This window comes from Castor canadensis, chromosome 7, assembly GCF_047511655.1.
Source record: "Castor canadensis chromosome 7, mCasCan1.hap1v2, whole genome shotgun sequence".
NCBI classification, from domain to species: domain Eukaryota; kingdom Metazoa; phylum Chordata; class Mammalia; order Rodentia; family Castoridae; genus Castor; species Castor canadensis.
Window position 1 is genome coordinate 78,099,358 of NC_133392.1, and position 22,523 is coordinate 78,121,880.

The 22,523-nt window shown below is 35.8% G+C and overlaps 1 protein-coding gene across 2 annotated transcripts in view; it reads right to left on the reverse strand.

The window, feature by feature from the left end:
* Parg (poly(ADP-ribose) glycohydrolase) overlaps window positions 1-22,523 on the reverse strand; it is a 141,270-nt gene that overhangs the window by 75,804 nt on the left and 42,943 nt on the right. For both annotated transcript variants that reach the window (XM_074079414.1, XM_074079413.1), the window contains exon 8: window positions 2,378-2,470. In XM_074079414.1, coding sequence (XP_073935515.1) covers window positions 2,378-2,470 — 93 coding nt within the window. The remainder of the gene's footprint in view (window positions 1-2,377; window positions 2,471-22,523) is intronic.

A 22,523-nucleotide genomic window follows, 5' to 3' on the forward strand; every position in this document is an offset into this window, starting at 1 on the left:
GAGGTAGGGAGGGAAGGAAGGAGGGAGGGAAGGAGGGAGGGAAGGAAGGAGGGAGGGAAGGAAGGAGGGAGGGAGGGAAGGAAGGAGGGAAGGAAGGAGGGAAGGAAGGAGGGAGGGAGGGAGGGAAGGAGGGAAGGAGGGAGGTAGGGAGGGAAGGAAGGAGGGAGGGAAGGGAAGGAAGGAGGGAGGGAAGGAAGGAGGGAGGGAGGGAGGAAGGGAAGGAGGGAAAATTCATTCTCCCAATTAATATACTAATAAAAGAACAAAGTTGTTCTAAGACAGGATGAAAAACTGAGGAGTCATTAATTTGACTGGGTTCTACCAAGTGACTTACAGCTTACAAATTTATATCCTTTCAAGCAATAAGTATCTCAGTAAATAAAATAAGGAAACTTTCTTTCCAACAGCCTGAGGGGATGAGAGGAAGCATTTAATCAAGCACCACACAAAGATCAGATTCACAAAGAGGATCTCCCTCCAGGAGAAAATAATCTAGTGGAAGGAGATAAGCAAAGTCACAACTTAAAAATAATGTGGGAAGTATGGCTTGAGTGCTACAGGCTTGGTTGGGGAAAACAGGGAAGGCTTTCATAAATGACTAGCAAAGGCAGGGATAGAGGGTGATGAGAGATTTCATTAGGTAAGGACAGAATGAAAAAAGAATGAACATGGAATATAAGCAAACAAATACCTTCCAACAGAAACTACAGAAGATGTTTTAAACAACAGAGATGTTTTAAAATATATTTTCCGGCCTAATAGTAAATACATTACTGAGGTGAAATTAGTAAAATGCCAGTAAATGTGGCATACTGAAAAACATTCACTGGTTCTTGACTAAGGTGACAGGACCTCAAGTAGGCCTTTGGACAGGTGTGGGGTATTTTTGGTTGCCCCCATGACTATGCTTTCAGTGTAGGGGTGTGCAATGAGAAGGACAATCCTCACATTCAGAAATTGTTACACCTAAAATGTCTATAGGGCCCCTGTGGAGCAACAGTGTTAGCAGAACACTGGCTAGCATCTGTGCAAGGGAGCTGACCCCTAATAAAAGACAGGCAAATTCAAGCCATTATTGTGAGAAACACACAAAAAATCATGAAGAACAAAACAACAACCCTCAATGGAGGTTTGAAACTATGTTCACACATTCTTTAATACCTTTAAGAAGCAGAGTCCAATTCCTCTGCCCTTGAGTATAGGCTAACTTAGTGTCTGGCTTCAAAAAAAAAAAAATAGTGGAAGTGGCATTGGATATTTTGAGAAACTCAGTCATAAAAGACACTGTAGCCTCCGCACTCTCCCTTAGATTGTTTGCACTGGGGAATTTAGGAACTAAGTCATGAGGACACCCATTCAGCCCAAGGAGAGACCCAAGGGAGGCCTCCTGCCAACAACTATGTGGATAAGCCACTAAGTGGACCCAGTCAGAATTTTCAATGACCACAGCCCTGGAAGACATCCTAACTGCAACCACAAGAGAGACCTCTGAGCAACAATTCAGCTGAGCAGTTCCCCAATTCATGAAAGATAATAAATAAATAATAATAATATATTATGTAATAATATATTAATATATTATAATTATATAATATGTAATGATTATATATATTATTATATACATAATATAATATATAATAATAAATAATAAATAATTCATGAGATAATAAATGTTAACTGCTTTAAGTCACTAAATTTTGAGATATTTTTTATGTAGCAATCTATAACTGATACATTCCAAAGTGAATAAGTAGTGGTTTTTATTTTTAAAAGTTAAGAAAGTTTTATGAACTCATCTGTCACAATAACATATCACTTTGGAGGACAGTGTTAGGAAGGAGTAGGTAGATTGGGTCATTCTGAGAAAAGAATCCCACATCCATTTGTAGGTTTTGAAATGATGAACACTTATAAAAAAAAAAAAACAGATTGTCAACAAAAAGAGGAAAAACTAAGTAAGCAAAAGTCAATAGTGTAAAAACCAAGTACAGAAACTGAACGCTGCTTTTTGTTGTTGTTGTTACTGGGTATGAATTAAGGGCATCATGCTTGCTAAGCAGGCACTCCACTAGCACTGTTTCGTGTTGAGTATTTTCAAGGTAGGGTCTCGTAAACTATTTGCCTGAGCTGACCTGAAACCACAATCCTCCTGATCTCTGCCTTCTTAGTAGCTAAGATTACAGGCATGAGCCACCAGCAACCAGCCGAATGCAGCATTCTCTCTGGCCTCTAATTCATTCCTTAATATAGCAAAATTACCATTTTCTTGGCAAAACTGTTTCCTCCCTCCCCTGTCTCATCCACCTTGGCCACTAGATTTAAAGGAAATCTAACTGTGAGTGTCAGGAAACCTACTGAGGAAATTATATTCACTAACCTGAGTACAAATACTTGGCAGACAGAGTGCAATTTTCACCATATCAGGCAAAATAGACTGATATAAATGTTGAGCTTCTGCTTCTTCAAGTACCTGAAAGCAAATAAAATGTTATGTGAATAATAGTAAACAGTGAATAATAATCAATGAACAAATTTCATTGACGATATACAATTAAGAATGGAATCCCATTCTAAAGCACATTATCACCAGCAAACACATAAAAACACACCAAGAGGCTCACCAATAAACTTAAAATTTCATTTTCAAGTATTCATCTTAATGTCCTATGAAAACCTCCAAATCAAATACCTCTCATGTTAGCTAGGACCATGAACACACACACACACACAAAAACCCCAAAAATCTCTCACATCAACATTCACAATCAAATGCAATACTTATACATGAAAACCAGTATATTCTGCCCTTAATCACACAAACTGACAACTTTTAACAACCCAGGGCTCTCTTAGAAGACTTCAAGGGCCCATTTAGCTTCAACAGTTTATAATTTAAAGAAACCACCATAAAAGCTATACTAATTACTTTGGAGCATATGGTATCAGCCATATCTAGCCTGTTGAGAAATTTCTTACAACCTTTAGAATTTTTTTTCTATGTACCCTTGGGAAGTTACAATCAAAATTCCCATGTGAAGCTCATCAAAGATGACATTTGTGGTTTATTTTAGTATAATTTTCATATCTTCAAGCAAGTGAACACAAGATTATTAATTCTTAGAAAAAGTTGTACAAGACTGGAAAAGCTGTCATAGCCTATTTATGAAGTATTTATAACAGCACCCTGCTAAGAAGAATAGAATACTGCTGTAAGTGAAATGAATTTGACAATTATAGTGGGAAAACAAGGAGGCAGAAGTAAGGCTTATGTTAGTGGTGATAGGGGACAGTTAAGCAATAGCAAAATCCTAACTTCCTGCAATGGGAAAGGAAAGCCAACACATTAAAGGCTTTTGGGGAGAGTTCTGATGAAAGCTTCATCTTCATATGCCTCTTGAACTCTGATAAAAACAAAAACTTTGCTCGCTTTAAATAGTATCAGTGTATTTGTAGATGTTCTATATAGCGTCACTACACTGTATCTACTGAGTAAGAAGGAAAGCCATGTCTCACTATCTAAATGGCTGGGACTGCACAAAGCCATGGAACCACATCCTGGAAGCCACTGCAGCCCATTTGGGCCTATGACCTCTTACATGAAAATTATGGAGAACCCCCAGAAAAAACAAATTTAAAAAGTCATACATTCATAGAAGACGTTCGAGTACTTTAGATGTACCAACTAAAGATACTTATTTTCCTGTATCTGAAAATATGTAAAATACATTAATGAATTTGTTTAGAATGCTCAGACTGTTCCTGATTATAATTTATCCTTTGCTTTATTTTGAAGTATTTATAGGATGCTGCACAAATATAGTAAGTCCAGTGTACCTTTTACCCAGTTTCCCTCAATGATTATATAACTATACCACACTATCAAAACCAAGCAATTGGGATGGAGATAACTGGGCTGGAGGTGTGGCTCACCCAGTTAGGGTGCCTAACAAGCACAAAGGCCCTGAGTTCAAACTTAGTACCACCAAAAAAAAAAGAAAGTGGTAAGACGTGTCATTTTGTGTTATTTTGTCATACACATATATTTGCACAATTACCATGAAAATCAAGATGCAGAACTCTTCCATTACAACAAAGATCTCATATTACACATTTAGAGTCATACTTGCCCTCTTCCTCTCACTTCACCCAAACCCAAGCAACCACCAATCTGTTCTCATCTCTATAACTTCATCATATTATATAAATAGAATCATACAGTTTGTTCTTTCAACTTGACTTTTCTCGCCCAGAATAATGCCCTTGAAATTCACTTGTTGCAAGAATCAATAGTTCACTCTTTCTCACTACTGAATAATGTTCCATGGCTTAAATACAATTTGTTTAGCAATTCACCCACTAAGGAGCACTTTGGTTTCGAGTTTGGGATATTATGAATTAGTATGTTTTGACAAGGCTCCCAAGGCTTCAGATGTTAAGAATGGTCATCAGTGTGGCAGTGTTGGGAAGAGGTATGGAACCTTTAAAAGGTGAGTCTATAGGGAGGTCACTGGAAGTGCTGCCCTTGAAAGAGATTAATTAGTCCCAGTCCCATGAGGATTATAAAAAGCAAGATTGGTCCCTCCCCCACCTCTCTGGCTTCCTTTCTATGTGACCTTTCCTTCTCTTACATATTCCCACCATGATGCTGCCTGCATGTGACACACACACTAATGCTAGCCCTTGAACCTGTAGAACAGTAAGCTAAATAAATGTCTTTTCTTTACCCAGGCTCGGGGATTTTATGACAGTAACAGAACAGAGACTAATATACTAATAAAGCTACCTTTTCCTCTAAAACTACCTATACTGCTGACTTCTTATAAATATAGCAGTATGTCACTTTAAAATCCCACTCTGTAAATCTGTCTTTTAATGGTAAATTTAGAATACTGACATTTAATACAATCATTATTGTTACATCTGAGCCTGCCATTCCATTTAAAAAATTTGTTTCATATTTTCTTTTCCCTTCTTTCTTATGGGTTACTTAAAGACAGTTTTGAATGTCGCTTCTATTTATCTAGAGAACTTTTGAGTGTATCTCTTTGTGTAGATTTTTTTAATGGCCACATTATTATAACATAGTTTACTGGGATCAACATTTTATAGCTCCTTTAAAATCAAGAGATTCCTCAACCCTCACCCATTTAAAAGTGATACTAATATTTTCATTACATAAATAGCCATATTAGACAGTAAAATTTTTGAAAACAGTAATAAAAATACCAAACAATTTAGAACATTCCAAGAGAGAAAAAAATGCCCATCCTATTTACTATCTTTTTTATTCTTTCTATTGTTCATTCTCTGAAGTTTTAAGATTCCTACTTTTACCATTTCTTTTCTATTTCAAGAAATTTTGGGGAGGGGGTAGGAGCAGGGGGAATGACCCAAGCCTTGTATGCATATATGAATAATAAAACAGTAAAAAAAAAAAGAAAATTGTTCAGAAACTCTTTTAGGGTAGGTCTGCTGATAACAAATTCTCTGACTTTTTCTTCATCTGAGAACGTCTGCTTTCCCTTCCCTTCCTCAAGCATATTTTTAATGAATATAGAAGTCTGATTGACCGTTCTTTTTTAGTCCTTCATAAACCTGTGCTTTTTTTCTAGCATGTATGTTTTCTGAAGAAAAATCCACTGTCAATCAAATTGGTTTTTTTCCCTGCAATGTGTCATTTCTCTCTTGTTACTTTCATACTTTTTTCTTTGATTTTAAAGGACATGTGACTAGTTTCTCTTTTTTTTGTAGGGGAGGAGTTATCCAGTTTTGTGTTCACTCACCTTTTTGGTTCTGCAGGTTTATGTGTTTTGCCAAATTTTGGAAATTTTCAGCCTCGTATTTTTTAAATATTTTTTTCAGTCCTTCACACTTTCTCCTTTCTTTCTGGTACCCCGATGACATCAGTGTTAGATATTTTAATATAGTCGCACGAGTCTCTAAACTTTTTTTAAGTCTATTTTCTCTCTTGCATTGAATAACTGTGGGTAATGTTTTTCAAGTTCACTGATTCTTGACTCTGTAATGCCCATCTTCAAAGAACCCATCCATTGCATTTAAATTAATGTAATTTCCAATTCTAATATTTCTACTTGGTTGTTCAGTTTCCTTATTACTGAGACTCTATTTCTTCATTTGTTTTGTGATGGCTGCTTCAAATTGTTACGTAATTATAATATCTATTATCTGATTTGATATATATGGATTTTCTTTCCTCACCAGTTGAGATTTTCCTCAATCTTGGTGAATGATTTCATTTTAATCTTTTTAATGTGGATATTTTGGGTGTTGAGACTTTGGATGTCACTTAAATCTTTTGATACTATACTAGTGGAAGAATGGGAAATCTGTTAATTACAGCAAACAGTAGGGTAAAATATCAGGCCTCCACTTGGCCTTCAATGCCCATGGTGGGGAGGGGATGAAGTACCCTGATTCTGTCAAATGGGTACTGTTCAGCTCCTTACTAGGTATGCTGATAGAACTCTGGTTTGATGTCTTTCCTACAGTCCCTTAGTCCCTACTCAGTCAACTTTATTTTTCAAAGTCTTATGTTTTTGTTTTACATACCAGTTCCAGTTTTGACTCTATGTAGCAGAAAGGATAGGAAGACATGCCTATTTAAACATCTTAAGCTTAAAGACACTTAGTTTTATCTTAATAGGCTGATGGCTTTTACTCCTTTGGATACCTATCTTTGTCTTAAAACTGACAATATGAGTAGCTGCTGCTATGCTCTGCTTTACAATATTACTTATTTATCTGATTAAGCAGCATTGCACTGCACTTCTTCACAACTGTCAACACTCAAAACCTATGTCTAAATGCTGCTCTGGAAGCACAAATGAGAACATAAAAAAAAAAAAGTCATTTGAGAATATAACCAACTCAACTATTGTTTGAGATGGAATGCATAATCTAAAAAACCAGCTTCACTTCCAGGCTTCACACACATCAGTATCATCTTGCAGATTTCTTTTTAACTTTTACTAAAGTACTAATTAAATCTGACAAATTTACTAGTCTATACAATACAAACTGGGATGCTAGTAGGAAAAGGTTTTGTTTTTCAATGTAAGCATTTCTTAACTTCAAGAGAAGCAAGAGAAAAGGATGAAAAGATTTTTTAAAATGAAAAAACAATAAAGAAATGAAAGAAAAAATAAATGGGGGTGGGAAATGTAACATTCTTTGGTTAAGCATTCTGTAACAAAGAAAAATAAACATTCACTGCTTATGATGATAATGATTATAAGGAAGACAGCCTATCTCAAATTTTCCCACAAGTAAAGCCCTGCCTTCTACTGGATGATCTGCATAAAAAACTATATATGGTAAATATTTCACTGTGTGTGTACATTTACCAACTTTTTATTATGGTTCATCAAACTGCTTATGTATCAATTCAAAACTGACACAATGAATTTCAGAATTACAATGCTATTTTACTCATTACCTCTCTTAATATTTTAGATCTACTCATTCATTCACTTGTCTGGTAAACAAATACTTGAGTATGCATTTTGTTTCAGGCACTGGGTCAGAAGATAGAAGAGTAAACAATAACAGACGCTGTCAATGACCTCATGATTCTCAAGACAGAAAGCTCCATGCTCTGTGACTCCCCAGTATGTCCTCCCAACCTAAAAGGCCAGCAAATAACTGCAAACTCATGACAGTGAGTATGGAAAAGCTCTTTATTCCTTTACCAGATGGAAACATGAGCAAACTACTAAAGTAGAGACACTAAATTTCCCAAATGTGAAACAACATAGATGATATTTATTTCTACTTCTTTAGACTATTTGATCAGCTATATCTGTTAACTATGCTCTAATATTAATTAAAGACATTCATAGCTGGACATAGTAGTTCATGCCTGTAATTACAATACTCAGAAGGAAGCAAGAGAATCACAAATTCAAGACCAGTGTGGGCTATGCAGTGAGATACAGTATCAACAAACAAACAAATAAAACAGCTATTGGGCTACGGGTGTAGCTGAGGTGGAAAAAACCATTTACCTAGCAATTGAAAGGACCTGGGTTCAATCCCAGGAGCATAAAAATGAAAAAAACAAACAAACAAACAAGACTGTAATAATAATACATGATTAAGTGCCATGCCAGACATATAGAAAGTTCTAAATAAATATTGACACTCTGAATGAATATATGAATAATGTAGCTGGTAATACTAGAAACCAATGTCATTTCACTAAAGGAGAAAATTTCTGTCAATTTTCAAATAGTTTATAGCAAACAGCTTTTTGGTTTTTTGTTTTGAGTTTTGGGTGATGGTACTGGAGTCTGACCTTAGGGCCTTGTGCTTGCTCAGAAGTGCTCGACCACTTGAGCCACACCCCCAGTCCACAAACAGCTTCTAAAATGTAAACAACTGCAAATCAACAAATACAAAAAAACACTGCACATCACTTCATTTCTCCTTTGACTAAACCGAGTTAGAGCCCAGTACAATTTTGAAAAATTAGTAATAATCCTCTTTAATGAAAAACAGAAAACATATAAAAGGTCTAGGATATCTACTTTATTAAATAAGATTTCAATATAAAAAAATACATGCTCCAAAATCTAAAAAGAAAAACTCTTTGTAATCCTATGATCCTAATACTAACACAAACACTATTTACACCTAGATGTTTCTTTATTTACATGGGCGCATTTGTTTGTTGAAATTACATTGTTTAAACAATTTAGTACATCTTTTCCACCTAATATGACAATAAAAGCATTTTCTATTTTATTATATAGTCCTCATAACCACCACTAAAGCAAAAAGTATTTTTAAAAAGTCATATATTTGTCTGGGGATATAGCACAGTGTGGTGTGTTTGGCTAGCACACACAAGGTTCTGGGTTAGATTCCCAACACTGAAAAAGAAGTTATGCATTTTCACTCTAGAAACATAAACAGGCTGGACATGGTGGCTGTAATGGCAGCTACTCAGGAGGCAGAGATAGGAGGACCTTGGTCTGAGGTTACTCTGGGCAAAGTTAGGGAGACCCTATCTCTAAATCAGGCTGAGTATAGTGGTCAATTCCTATAATCCTATTACATAAGAGGCAGAAGTAGGAGGACCAAGGTTCAAGGCCAATCTGGGCAAAGTAACCCAAACACCTTATCTGAAAAATAAAGGCAAAAGGACCAGGGGTATAATTCAAATGAAAAAGAGCTTGCCTAGCAAGCATGAGCCCTGAGTTCAATTCTTAGTACCAAAAAAAAAAAAAGAAAAGAAAATTAACATGAAAAAGAAAATGAATAAAACCCATAAACTCACTGCCAAGGTATCTATTGTTAACACTGTGGGATATAACCTTCCAAGCTTCTATCTATTAAAATTTACATTTTATTTCTGGTTAATATCCTGGATATTTACCCCATACAACCATTTTTAATAGCTGGGTATTATTCTACTAGTTGCACTAGTAGAATAGTTCTCTTATGATGGGCTTACAGGCTGTGTACAAGTTTCTGTTATAATTACTACTGCCACTTATTTCCCTGTAATTCACATTTTTGCATCTGTTGAATATATCTGTAAGAGATGATACATCAAAAAGCATCAGGTTTTTTGTTTGTTTTGTTTTAATTTTTATTGTTTTATTATTCATATGTGCATACAAGGCTTGGGTCATTTCTCCCCCCTGCCCCCATCAACTCCCTCTCCCCCGGACCCCCTCAATACCCGGCAGAACCTACCTTGCCCTTATCTCTAATTTTGTTGAAGAGAGAGTATAAGCAGTAATAGGAAGGAACAAGGGTTTCTGCTAGTTGAGATAAGGATAGCTACACAGGGAGTTGACTCACATTAATTTCCTGTGCGTGTGTTACCTTCTGGGTTAATTCCTTCTGATCTAACCTTTTCTCTAGTTCCTGTTCCCCTTCTCCTATTGGCCTCAGTTGCTTTTAAGGTATCTACTTTAGTTTCTCTTTATTAAGGGCAACAAATGCTAGCTAATTTTTTAGCTGTCTTACCTATCCTCACCCCTTCCTTGTGTGCTCTCACTTTATCACGTGATCCAAGTCCAATCCCCTTGTTGTGTTTGCCCTTGATCTAACGTCCGCATATGAGGGAGAACATACGATTTTTGGTCTTTTGGGCCAGGCTAACCTCACTCAGAATGATGTCCTCCAATTCCATCCATTTACCAGTGAATGATAACATTTCATTCTTCTTCATGGCTGCATAAAATTCCATTGTGTATAGATACCACATTTTCCTAATCCATTCGTCAGTGGTGGGGCATCTTGGCTGTTTCCATAACTTGGCTATTGTGAATAGTGCTGCAATAAACATGGGTGTGCACGTGCCTCTGAAGTAACCTGTGTCACAGTCTTTTGGGAGCATCAGGTTTTTACTGAAGTTTTGATATATGCTGCTAATCTTTTTAGAAAGCATCTATTGGTTTATATTCCCACGAATGCCGTATAAGAACATACTTATTATTTTGCAATTTGATTGGCTAATGTTTCACTATACTTTGTTCCTTCGATTATTAATGGCATAAAACTTTCAATTCCATTTATTAAAATCCCTCTGTGATGACCCCATACATTCCTTTACTATTAATTTTTAATATATGAATGCATTTTGTCTTAAAAGTATCAAACATTCAGATTAAACCAGAGCTCTCCTTGTTCACAAATCCTCAATTTCAAACTGCTTCTCTGACACGAGTGTGTCTTCCTAAAACATCTCCAAAGAATTTATATGTATATAATGCATATAAAACTTAAGTTTTGCATTATGTTAACTTTTTTAAAGCTTTCATGTTAAATTTTTTGCATTATGTTAACTTTTTTTTCTCAAAGAGAAACACAGAAGCCTTATAGAAAGCCTTAGAAATCTTTCCAGGAAATAGAATGGCAAAGGGTACGCAGTATTTCATAGTACAGGTCTACAACAATTTTTGTATTCATTCCCCGTTAATGGTAACCGTTTTCTCCAACAAGATGAAAAATTGCAAAATACAGCAGTAAAAATACATTGAACACCTAAATACACACTAGTTTCTACAATTAGCATTGTACTATATTTCTTCACATGCTCATCCATCCTTCTGTACATCCATCAATCCATTTCTGAATGCATTTTTAAGTTGTGAACGTTGTTACACTTCACCCTTATTTCATCCTGCACAATCAACATCTAGATTCAATTGAGGTCCATCCTAAACCATTCAATAAGTTTTTACAACTGCATATACCTGGGTAATCCAAATCTCCATGAAGACAGGACAACGCCATTACCCTAGAAAGTTCCCTGTGTCCCTTCCCGCACAACCTGTGCTCCCACAGACTACCACTATTCTGAACTTTCCCCCCTTTTTGGGTGGTAGTAAGAATTGAACCCACTCTTTTTTTTTTTTTCATTTTTCTTTTATTATTCATATGTGCATACAAGGCTTGGTTCATTTCTCCCCCCTGCCCCCACCCCCTCCCTTACCACCCACTCCGCCCCCTCCCTCTCCCACCCCCTCAATACCCAGCAGAAACTATTTTGCCCTTATTTCTAATTTTGTTGTAGAGAGAGTATAAGCAATAATAGGGAGGAGCAAGGGTTTTTGCTGGTTGAGATAAGGATAGCTATACAGGGCATTGACTCACATTGATTTCCTGTGCGTGGGTGTTACCTTCTGGGTTAATTCTTTTTCATCTAACCTTTTCTCTAGTACCTGTTCCCCTTTTCCTATTGGCCTCAGTTGCTTTTAAGGTATCTGCTTTAGTTTCTCTGCGTTAAGGGCAACAAATGCTAGCTAGTTTTTTAGGTGTCTTACCTATCCTCACCCCTTCCTTGTGTGCTCTCGCTTTTATCATGTGCTCATAGTCCAATCCCCTTGTTGTATTTGCCCTTGATCTAATGTCCACATATGAGGGAGAACATACGATTTTTGGTTTTTTGAACCACGCTAACCTCACCCAGAATGATGTTCTCCAATTCCATCCATTTACCAGCGAATGATAACATTTCGTTCTTCTTCACGGCTGCATAAAATTCCATTGTATATAGATACCACATTTTCTTAATCCATTCGTCAGTGATGGGGCATCTTGGCTGTTTCCATAACTTGGCTATTGTGAATAGTGCCGCAATAAACATGGGTGTGCAGGTGCCTCTGGAGTAACAGTCTTTTGGGTATATCCCCAAGAGTGGTATTGCTGGATCAAATGGTAGATCGATGTCCAGCTTTAAGTAGCCTCCAAATTTTTTTCCAGAGTGGTTGTACTAGTCTACATTCCCAGCAACAGTGTAAGAGGGTTCCTTTTTCCCCGCATCCTCGCCAACACCTGTTGTTGGTGGTGTTGCTGATGATGGCTATTCTAACAGGGGTGGGTGGAATCTTAGCGTGGTTTTAATTTGCATTTCCTTTATTGCTAGAGATGGTGAGCATTTTTTCATGTGTTTTCTGGCCATTTGAATTTCTTCTTTTGAGAAAGTTCTGTTTAGTTCACTTGCCCATTTCTTTATTGGTTCATTAGTTTTGGGAAAATTTAGTTTTTTAAGTTCCCTGTATATTCTGGTTATCAGTCCTTTGTCTGATGTATAGTTGGCAAATATTTTCTCCCACTCTGTGGGTGTTCTCTTCAGTTTAGAGACCATTTCTTTTGATGAACAGAAGCTTTTTAGTTTTCTGAGGTCCCATTTATCTATGCTATCTCTTAGTTGCTGTGCTGCTGGGGTTTCATTGAGAAAGTTCTTACCTATACCTACTAACTCCAGAGTATTTCCTACTCTTTCTTGTATCAACTTAAGAGTTTGGGGTCTGATATTAATCCATTTTGAGTTAATCTTGGTATAGGGTGATATACATGCATCTAGTTTCAGTTTTTTGCAGACTGCTAACCAGTTTTCCCAGCAGTTTTTGTTGAAGAGGCTGCTATTTCTCCATCGTATATTTTTAGATCCTTTGTCAAAGATAATGAACCCACTCTTTACACTTGAGCTATGCCCCTGCTCTCTTGTCTTTGTTTTTAGACAGGGTCTTGCTACCTTTGCCCAGGCTGGCCCTGAGCTTGTAATCTTCCTGTCTCCACTTCCAGAGTAGCTGGGATTACAGACAAATTTCACCACACTGGTCTATTCTAAATTCTTCTACCACAGATTACTGTTGCCTCTTATAACTAATATATTGCAAACACAGGATATGTGTTGTTTTGGATAAGGCTATTTTTTTAAATTCAGCACAGTGTTTCTGAGACTTATCTATGTAATGTATATCAGTAATTTGTTGTCTTTAATCACCTTTCATTATTTTTTATTATATGACTGTACAATTTTTTTAAATGTTTTTATTAGTATATAATAGTTGTACAAGGGATTTCATTGTGATATTTTGTATATGTGTATGTAGTTCAGTTCATCCCCTCCATTATTCTCCCTCTTCCCCCTCCCCCTTCTTAAAATGACTTAGACAGGTTTCTTCAATGTTTGATATTCATACATGCATAGAAAATACATTGACTATATTCATTTTCCTTTACTCTCTTCATTTTACTCTCCCCCGTCACTAGTAGTACCCTTTCCTTACATGACCTGTTTTACATTCCTGTACATCATTTAAGTGTCTATTCACTGTTCAGTGGAGTTTTACCTTGGTATTTTATCTGTACATATACTGTACTTTAATCAGCATACCTCCCACAATTTCTTTACTCTTTCTACTGTTAATAGACACCTGGGCTGTTACCAGATTTTATCTATTAAAAGTAAAGCTCATACAAACATTCTTCTGTTGATCTTTTTCTATACATATTTTTATTTCTAAGGTAGAGTTAAAGAAAGGATGGAATTAATGGATAATAAGGTAAATACATGTTTCATTTTTTTAAGAAAAATAGATCATTTTCAATGTGATAGATTTTTACTTTAGCCTTTCTAGTGCCTGAGTACTTGTATCTCATTCTAGTTTCAATTGCTATTCCCCCAATGACAAATAATATTGAACATTGTTTTTTTGAGACAAGAGTTTCACTACACAGTGGAGGCTGGCCTGGGACTAAGTAGCCCAGACTGGCCTTGAACTTGTGATCCTCTTGCCTCTGCCTCTGGAGTGGTGGGATTTAGAGGAGTTTACCACCATACTTGGTTTATCGCGTACCTTTAAATGTACTTATTGGCCACTGGCGTATCTTCCATAATAAGGAAACTTAAACTCTTGCTGACTTCATTTTTGAACTGTAATCCTTTATATACTCTGGATGCAAATATTTTCTCCCTGTCTTTAACTTGACAATACATCTTCCTAGCATCCTTTGACAACTATTTATGATTTTTTTCTTTTATGGTTAATGTTTTGCATGTATGAAGAAATCTCTACCCATCCCTAACCCACAAAGATGCTTTCTTTCAGAAGCTTCATAGTTCTCACTCTTACATCAGAATTATTTTCTACATATGCTGTGTAAGAAAGGATAAAGCTCATTTTTCTATCTACATGGATTTTTAGCTTTTATAGTATCACTTGTTGAAAACACATTTCTTTCCCCAATGAATTGCTCTGGCACCTTTGCTGAAAATCAAATGATTGTATAAGCAAAGGTCTACCTCTGGGTATACAACTCTGTTCTATTTTTCAATGTGATTTTATGTCAGTACTACACTATGTTCATTTCCTTGGGTTGCTGTTAGGAAGTGCCACAAACTGGGTGGCTTAAAATAATAAAAATTTACTCGATCACAGTTCTGGAGGATAGAAATCTGAAACCAAAGTCTCTGAAGGCTCTGGTGAAGAATGGTTCCTTACCTCTGTAGCCTCTGATGACTCCTAGCAATACTTGGGTTCATTGGCTTTCAAATGCATCAGTCCTATCTCTACACTATCAGCAGATAGGCTCCTTCCCACTGTGTCTACTGTGTAGTCTCTTTTTCTTATAAGGACACCAGTCATCAGATTTAGGGTGTACCACAAACCACTATGACCACATCTTAACTAATTATATCTACAAAGACTGTTATTTCAAACCCCATCCTGAAATTCTAGGTGGACATGAGTTTTAAGGAGAACCTATACAATTCACTGCACAAATCTCTTGGTTACTATAGTTTTATTATAAGTTTGCAAAGCAATTTATATAAATTTGCCAACTTTGTCATTCTTGTTTAAGATTTCCTCCTATATTCTGGATCCTTAGTGTTTCCAAATAAAGGCTTGAAGCAGCTTTGCATTTTCTACAAAAACCCTATCGGTGTTATGATTGGAACTGCACATAGGGAAAACTGATATTTAACTACAGAGTCCATGAGATTGGTATATTTTTTTATTTAGTTTCTAATTTCTCCCAACCATGTTTTATAGTATTCAACATACAGGTTTTATGTGTTGGGTTTTTTTTTTTTTTTTTTTGCAGTACTGGGGGTTGAACTCACGGTCTCGCACTTTCTAGACAAGCATTCTACCACTTGAGCCATACTGCCAGCCCTTTATATGCTTTTTGTTAAATTTATTTCTAAGTATTTTATATCCATTAATGATATTTTAATGAAATTCTAAAATTTTTAGCATTTATTTTCTGCTAGTGCATTTTTATGCAATGATTTTTGTATATTGACTTTATGTTCAATAAATAACATTAGTGCTTCTAGTAACTGTTTTCTAGGGTCCTTAGGTTTTCAAACAAATACATAAGCTGCAAAAAATCCTTAATGGTTTTCAAAAGTTTTATTTCTTTTTCTTACCTTACTACCATGGTTAAGATTTATAGTATTTTTTAAAAAAGAAGAGAGAGGGTATCTTTGCTTTTTCTTATCTCTTTGGGAAGAGCATGTAATATCTCCTCCTTAAGAATGATTTTAGTTATTGTTTTTAACAGATGCCCTTTCTCAGACTGAGGACATTTCTTTTCAGTCCTATTATGCTAAGAGTTCTTTACTGCGAATGGGCACAATTTTTTGTCAAGTGCTTATTCTGCATCTATTGATAGTCATATGGCTTTTCAAATATGAAACAAACCATGCACTTCTGGAATAAATCACACTTGGTAATGAGGTGTTATCCTTTTTACATATTGCTGGGTTTAATTTGCTAGTGTTCTGTAAGATCCATGTCACATCCTAGTTATCAGAGGTCTGCTGACGTTATACATGAGTTATGTTCTCCTGCATTTTCTGTTTCTTAAAATCAGTGTGTTAGTTTCTTTAGTGTTGTTTTTTTTGTTCTGGTTTTTTGTTTGTTTTGTTTTGTTTTTGCAGTACTTGGGTTTGAACTCAGTGCTTTGCATTTGCTAGGCAAGCACTTGAGTCAAACCTCCCGCCCTTCTTGGTACTGGTTATTTTAGAGATAAGGTCTCACATTTTTGACCAGGGCCACAATCCTCATTTTTAGGCTTCCTGCCATACCTGAGATTACAGATGTGTGCCACCATACTGAGCATTTTTTTGTTGAGATGTGGATCTCACAAACTTTTGGCACAGGCCGGCCCAGAACCATGATCCTCCCAATCTGAGCCTCCCACATAGCTTGATAAGACATGTGCACACCACTGCACCCAGCTATTGGTTGAGATGGGGTTTTGCAAACTATTTGTCCAGGCTGGTCTCGAACTGCAATCCTCCCCATATCTTGGCTTCCCAAGTAGCTAGGATTACAGGTATGAGGCACCAGCACCCAACTGAAGTTTGGAAGAATTAGTCACTGAAAACATCTGGTCCTACACAGTAACCAATTTTAACTGCATATTTTACTGACTTTCATATCACCCTTATCATGAACCACCACTCATTTTTATTATCTTTATTTTAATATCTAGAATAAAGAGGACAGTTGTACCTCCGCAGCCCTTGTCCTTTTCCAGTTTTATCTTTATCTATCCAGTCATTCATATGCTGTACTCTAGTGATACTGAACTATTTGCAGTTCCCCACTGTACCACACTAACTGCACCACTAGCCAAGATTAAATCACAACCTCTTTGTACCTGTTTTCTCACCCATAAATGAAAATATCTATCTTGCAGAACTAGCTTTTTGACAAATAACAATTACTGTTACGATGACGCTTTATTTTGCCCTCTACCTTGTTTAACATTTTACTACTGCTAACCCCCCACAATTAAACATATGGCCTCATTCATGTCTCCCTATGAAGCCTTCCCTGACTTTCCTACTTGCTCCTTCCTCCAGGAATCTGTAGCCAAACACATATACCCATAAGAATGATAGCTTCTTATAATTATTTTAGATTTTCCTCTCCTCAATCTGTGAAACTAAAAATGCAGGAATTGCATTTCAAGCATCCTATATCCCTATTTCCGTTAACATTTGTTGAGTGAAAAGCTGGTGACAATAGAGCTCAGTGGCAACATGCTGGCCTAGTATGTGCAAGACCTTGGGCTCGATCCTCAGTTCCACAACCAAAAAAAAAAAAAAAAAAAGAACTGATAACAATGAAAGCATATTTTATCCTAAAAGACAGAAAGGATAGACATCTAGAAAACTAAAGCTCAGAGAAGGTAAAGCAGGTTGATCACATTCAAAAACTTAGTGACAGACAAGGAGACTAGATGCTAGGACATTTCTTCCAGATTTACAAAGTGGTATTTTAGAAGAAGGAGGCCTGGCCAAGAAACTGGCAGACTATGGTTATAGGGCCAGATCTACATTTACGCTCTGTACTACAAAGAAAATATCCTAAATCCTCATTTCTTCATCCTTAATACAACTAAATCTACTATGACTGCTTAATCACAGTTAGGAAGGATCCAATATAATAGTGATTTATGAATTCCAAAACTCCATATACAAATGCAAAGTATTATTTGCTAATGGGCCAGTAATTTACAACCTTTCTGGAGCCTCCTTCTTTTATCACCCCTACATCAATTTACTACCAAGTCCTAGTGACTGATCTAGCAGGACCTCCCATACACATTACCTCCTCTTAATCGCTACTAAGCTACCTTGACTCAGACCCTCATTCAGTCTCACCAAGAATACTACAATAATATAACTGCTGCCCTGCTGTTAATCTACCTTCAGTTTCTGCCAAGTATACCCCGGGGTGTCCCTGCTCCATTTGAAAGCTTTCAGTGGCTTCACTGCCTTTTCAATGTAGTACAAACTCCTTAAATTAACAATCAAGCTATCTTTCCCTAGATGCTTACCTAGTCTTATTTCGTATAAATCATATATATGTATATATACACATATTCTATTCTGTGCATCTTACATATTTGGCAATTCACTCTTTTCTTATTTATGTTTTTAATTTTTATAGCATAAATAAATTTCACAAAGGGATTTCACTGTGGTATTTATAGTACATATATAATGACAATTGATCAAATTCATCCTACCTATATACACTTTTGCTGGAATTCGTTGTGCTATTTTCATAAATTGTATGTAATGTACTTCTATAATACTAGCCCCATCACTCTCTCCTTTCCCCTTCCTCTCTCCCAGATTATTCCCCCTAAACAGTCCCCCTATAGCACTTACCAGTGCTTCCACAGATACAATTTTCTCTGTGCCTAGAATATCTTCCCTCAACTCTAAAACCTATATAACCCTTTTGGTATCTTGGTCAAATAACACTTTGCCTAAAAATCAAGCCAAGAACCCTCTCCAGTTAGAAGGCAACTCTCCCTCAAAAAAAATTTTTTTTCACAAGATTTCCTGCTTTGTTGTAGTTATTTATGGACAAGATTTATAGTTGATTCACCATGCCAAACACCATGATGTTTGTATGTAACAATGTCAACAAAAATATTTGTTAAATTAATTAACATTTTCTTTCTGTGTTAGCTGATTGTACAAACCTCCTCTTACTCCTCTCCACTACCTTCTAGAATCTCCACTACTTGGCAAAAATACTATTTTTTAACTTAATTAAACTGTGTATCACTTGGTTTTCGCAAATATACCTTAAGCTTACTAGAGCTTCCTCTAGCATATCTCAGGTTGAGACAAGTTTGTATCTCAAAAATTTAAAAAAAAAAAACTCAAAATCACGAAGACCTTTGAGATTCACTTATTCTTCAGGCATGTTGTGTACAAAAAAGTCAAACGTTAAAGGAAAAAGAAAAAGCAGTAAATTATGCAAGAATAAAATTATCAGCTAGAGAAGGTGAATGTTTCTAACATTTATCTGTGCACGACTCAAGCTGACACATTGAAGAGAAGAATATGACAGCTACAAGAAAACAAACTCACTCATTCCCCTTAATTTCTGAAGGCTCATGAAAGTCTGACAGGCCAGCTACAGGGTGATCTCTCATGTGTATCACCCATGACAATTATGGCTTCAATAAAAATGTTCTAAAACTTTAATAAGAACAGTTGATTTTTAGGAAATAGAAAGTCTAGTTTTTTCATATTTATGAAGGCATACTTCACAAATTAGCAGCTAACTAATTTGTGTACCTAAATAAGACAGTTTAAAATTTTTTCCTCCTGGCATCAAAATGGATGTGGCAGAGAACAGGTGATGTGAAAGGCCAAATGCTCTTGGGTCTGTAGTAGTGATACAAGGAAAGAGTTGGCTAAAGACTCTATACCTCCTTTTGGTTTGGGTTTTCCTTTTCAAAAAGTTATTAAGAGTTTCCCTATGAATACTCAAAATGATATGACTCAAATCAGAAAAACAATGACAAAATGTCTCATTTTTAAAGCATTTGAAATGAACTCTAAGGATAAATGACATTCATAGTCTAGATTATTAGTCCTGTAATGTATACTGGATATAATCTGCGTTTGACCATAGATTATTTGATACTTGCTTGATATGGAGTAAGTAAAACTGCTATAGACATGGTTCTTTCCTCCCCTATTAATGAATGCTAGCAAAACTTGGAGGAAAGTAAAAAGCAGAAGCTCCTTTTCTTTTTATAAATAGCATTCACTAATTGTACAAAGTGGATTCATTGTGGTGTTTACATACATGCAAATAAAGTATTTTGATCATACTCACCCCCTCATCATCCTTTCTCTTCACTGTCCTCCCTCCCATTGGTTCTTTTTCAAGCATACTCCCTTATACACTCATGTGATCATTTTTTCCTCAGGTCTAGAGTCCACTTATGAGGGAAAACATGTGGTATTTGTCTTTCTGAATATGGCTTATATATGATGATTTCCAGTTCCATCTAATTTCCTGCAAATGACATAATTTTGTTCTTCTTTATGGCTAAATAATACTCCACTATATGTGTGTATATGTGTGTGTACGTATATATATCACATTTTTCCTTTATCCATTCATCAGTTGACACCTAGACTAATTCCACAGCTTTGATACTGTAAATAGTGCTGCAATAAACATGGGTGTGCAGGTGTCTCAGTTGTATACTGAGACACCTGCACATATACTTGTATTCCTTCAAGTATATGCCAAAAAGTGGTATAACAGGATCATAAAGTTCTACTTTTAGTTTTTCGAGGAATCATCATACTGATTCTCATAGTGACTACACTAATTTACACTTCCTTCAACAGTGTATATATAATGGTTCCTTTTCCCCCACATCCTCATCAGCATTTGCTATTGTTTGTTTTCTTGATGACAGACATTCTGACTGTGGTGAGATGCAGTCTCAATGTAGTTTTGATTTCATTTTATTTACAGCTAAGGATGTTGAACATTTTTCTCATATATTTATTGGCCTGCTGAACTTCTTTTGAGAAATGTGTTTAGTTCATCTGCCCAATTATTTACTAATTTATATTAAAATTTTGGAGCTCTTTATGTATTCTAGATTTTAACCTCTTAACTGATCAATAGCTAGTAAACATTTTCTCTTATTCTAAAGACTTTCTCTTCATTCTGGTAACTGTTTCCTTTACTGTGCAGAAGCTTTTTATTTCAATGCAATCCCACCTGTGTTTTACTATTCAGAAAGCCGTTGCATATGCCTGTATCTTCAAGTGTTTTCACTATTTCATTTAATTTGAAGCTTTCAGGTCATTATTCCAGTTTGAATTATTTTATACAATGTGAGAAATATGGATCTAGTTTCAGTCTTGTACATGTGGATATCCAGTCTTCTCAATACTATTTGCTGAAGGCTTTTCCCCGACATATGTTTTGGTGCATTTGTTGAAAATCAGATGGCTGTATCTACATAGGATTATATCTGAATCTTATATTCATTCCATTGGTTTACATGTCTGTTTTTCTGCCAGTTTTATGCTGTTTTTGTTACTATGATATGTAGTATGGTTTGTAGTCAGGTATTGTGAATTCTGCAGTACTGACTGCTCTCTTTGCTTATGACAGCTTTGGCTATTCAGGGTCTTTTATGCCTCCATATGAATTTTGAAATTCACTTTTATATTTCTATGAAGAAAACTTTGGGATTTTACATGGGGATTGTATTGAATTCTGTGAAGAATGACTTTGGGATTTTTCATGGGGATTGAATTGAATCCAGAGATTGTTTTCAATGGCACCCATTTTCACAATATTGATTCTGCCAATCCATGAACATGAGAGGGTCTTTCCATCTTCAAATGTCTTCAATTTTTTTCTTCAAGGTTTTATAGTTTTCATTGTAGGGATCTTTTACTTCCTTAGTAAAGTTTATTTCTATGTATTTTCCTTAGGCTACAATGAATGGGATTATTTTCCCGTTTTCTTCCTCAGCTGTTCATTATTTATATATAGAAAAGCTACTGATTTTTATATTTTGATTTTTGTATACTTTTTCTTTGCCAAAAGATCTAATAGTCTGGTGGTGGAGTCTTAGGGTATTTTAAGTGTAAGATCATGTCATTTACAAACAGGGATAGCTGGAATTTTTTCTCTTATTTGTATCACTTTTCTTTCTTTCTTTTGCAATACTGCTGTGGCTAAGAATTTAAGCACTATGTTAAACAAGAGAGAATACACAAGCTTGTCTCATTCCTGATTTAGAAGAAATGCCTTCAGTTTTTCTCCATTTAGGATGAAGCTGTCTATACGCTTATCATATGTAGTCTTTATTATTGTGAGGTACACTCCATCTATTTCCAGTTTCTTCAGGGCTTTATATAACGAAGGGTTGTTTAATTTTGGTAAAGGCTTTTACTGCTTATATTGAGATGATCATGTGACTTTACTCCTGGATTCTGTTTATGTGCTGTATTACGCTTATTGATTTGCATATGCTGAGCCATCATGGCATCCCTGGAATAAAACCAACTTGATCGTGGTGTATGATCTTAAATGTGCTGCTGAATTCATTTTGCAAGTATTTAATTAAGAATTTCTGTGCCTACATTCATCAAGGCAATTAGTCTACAATTTTCTTTTTTTCTTAAATTGTGTTCTTATCCAACTTTGGTGTCAGGTAATACTGGCTTCATGGCTGTTCTGTGGAATAGTCTGAGGAACACATAAAGGTCTGTTGGTAGATATTCACCAGTGAACCTATCCATCCTAAGCTTTTTTTGGGGGGGGCGGGAGGGAGACGCTTTATGACTGCTTCATTTTCACTGTTTGTATTAGAGATGTGTTGAGGATTTATCCTCTTGGTTCTATTTTATTAGATAATATACATCAAGAAATAAATTTATCTTTCACTGTTTT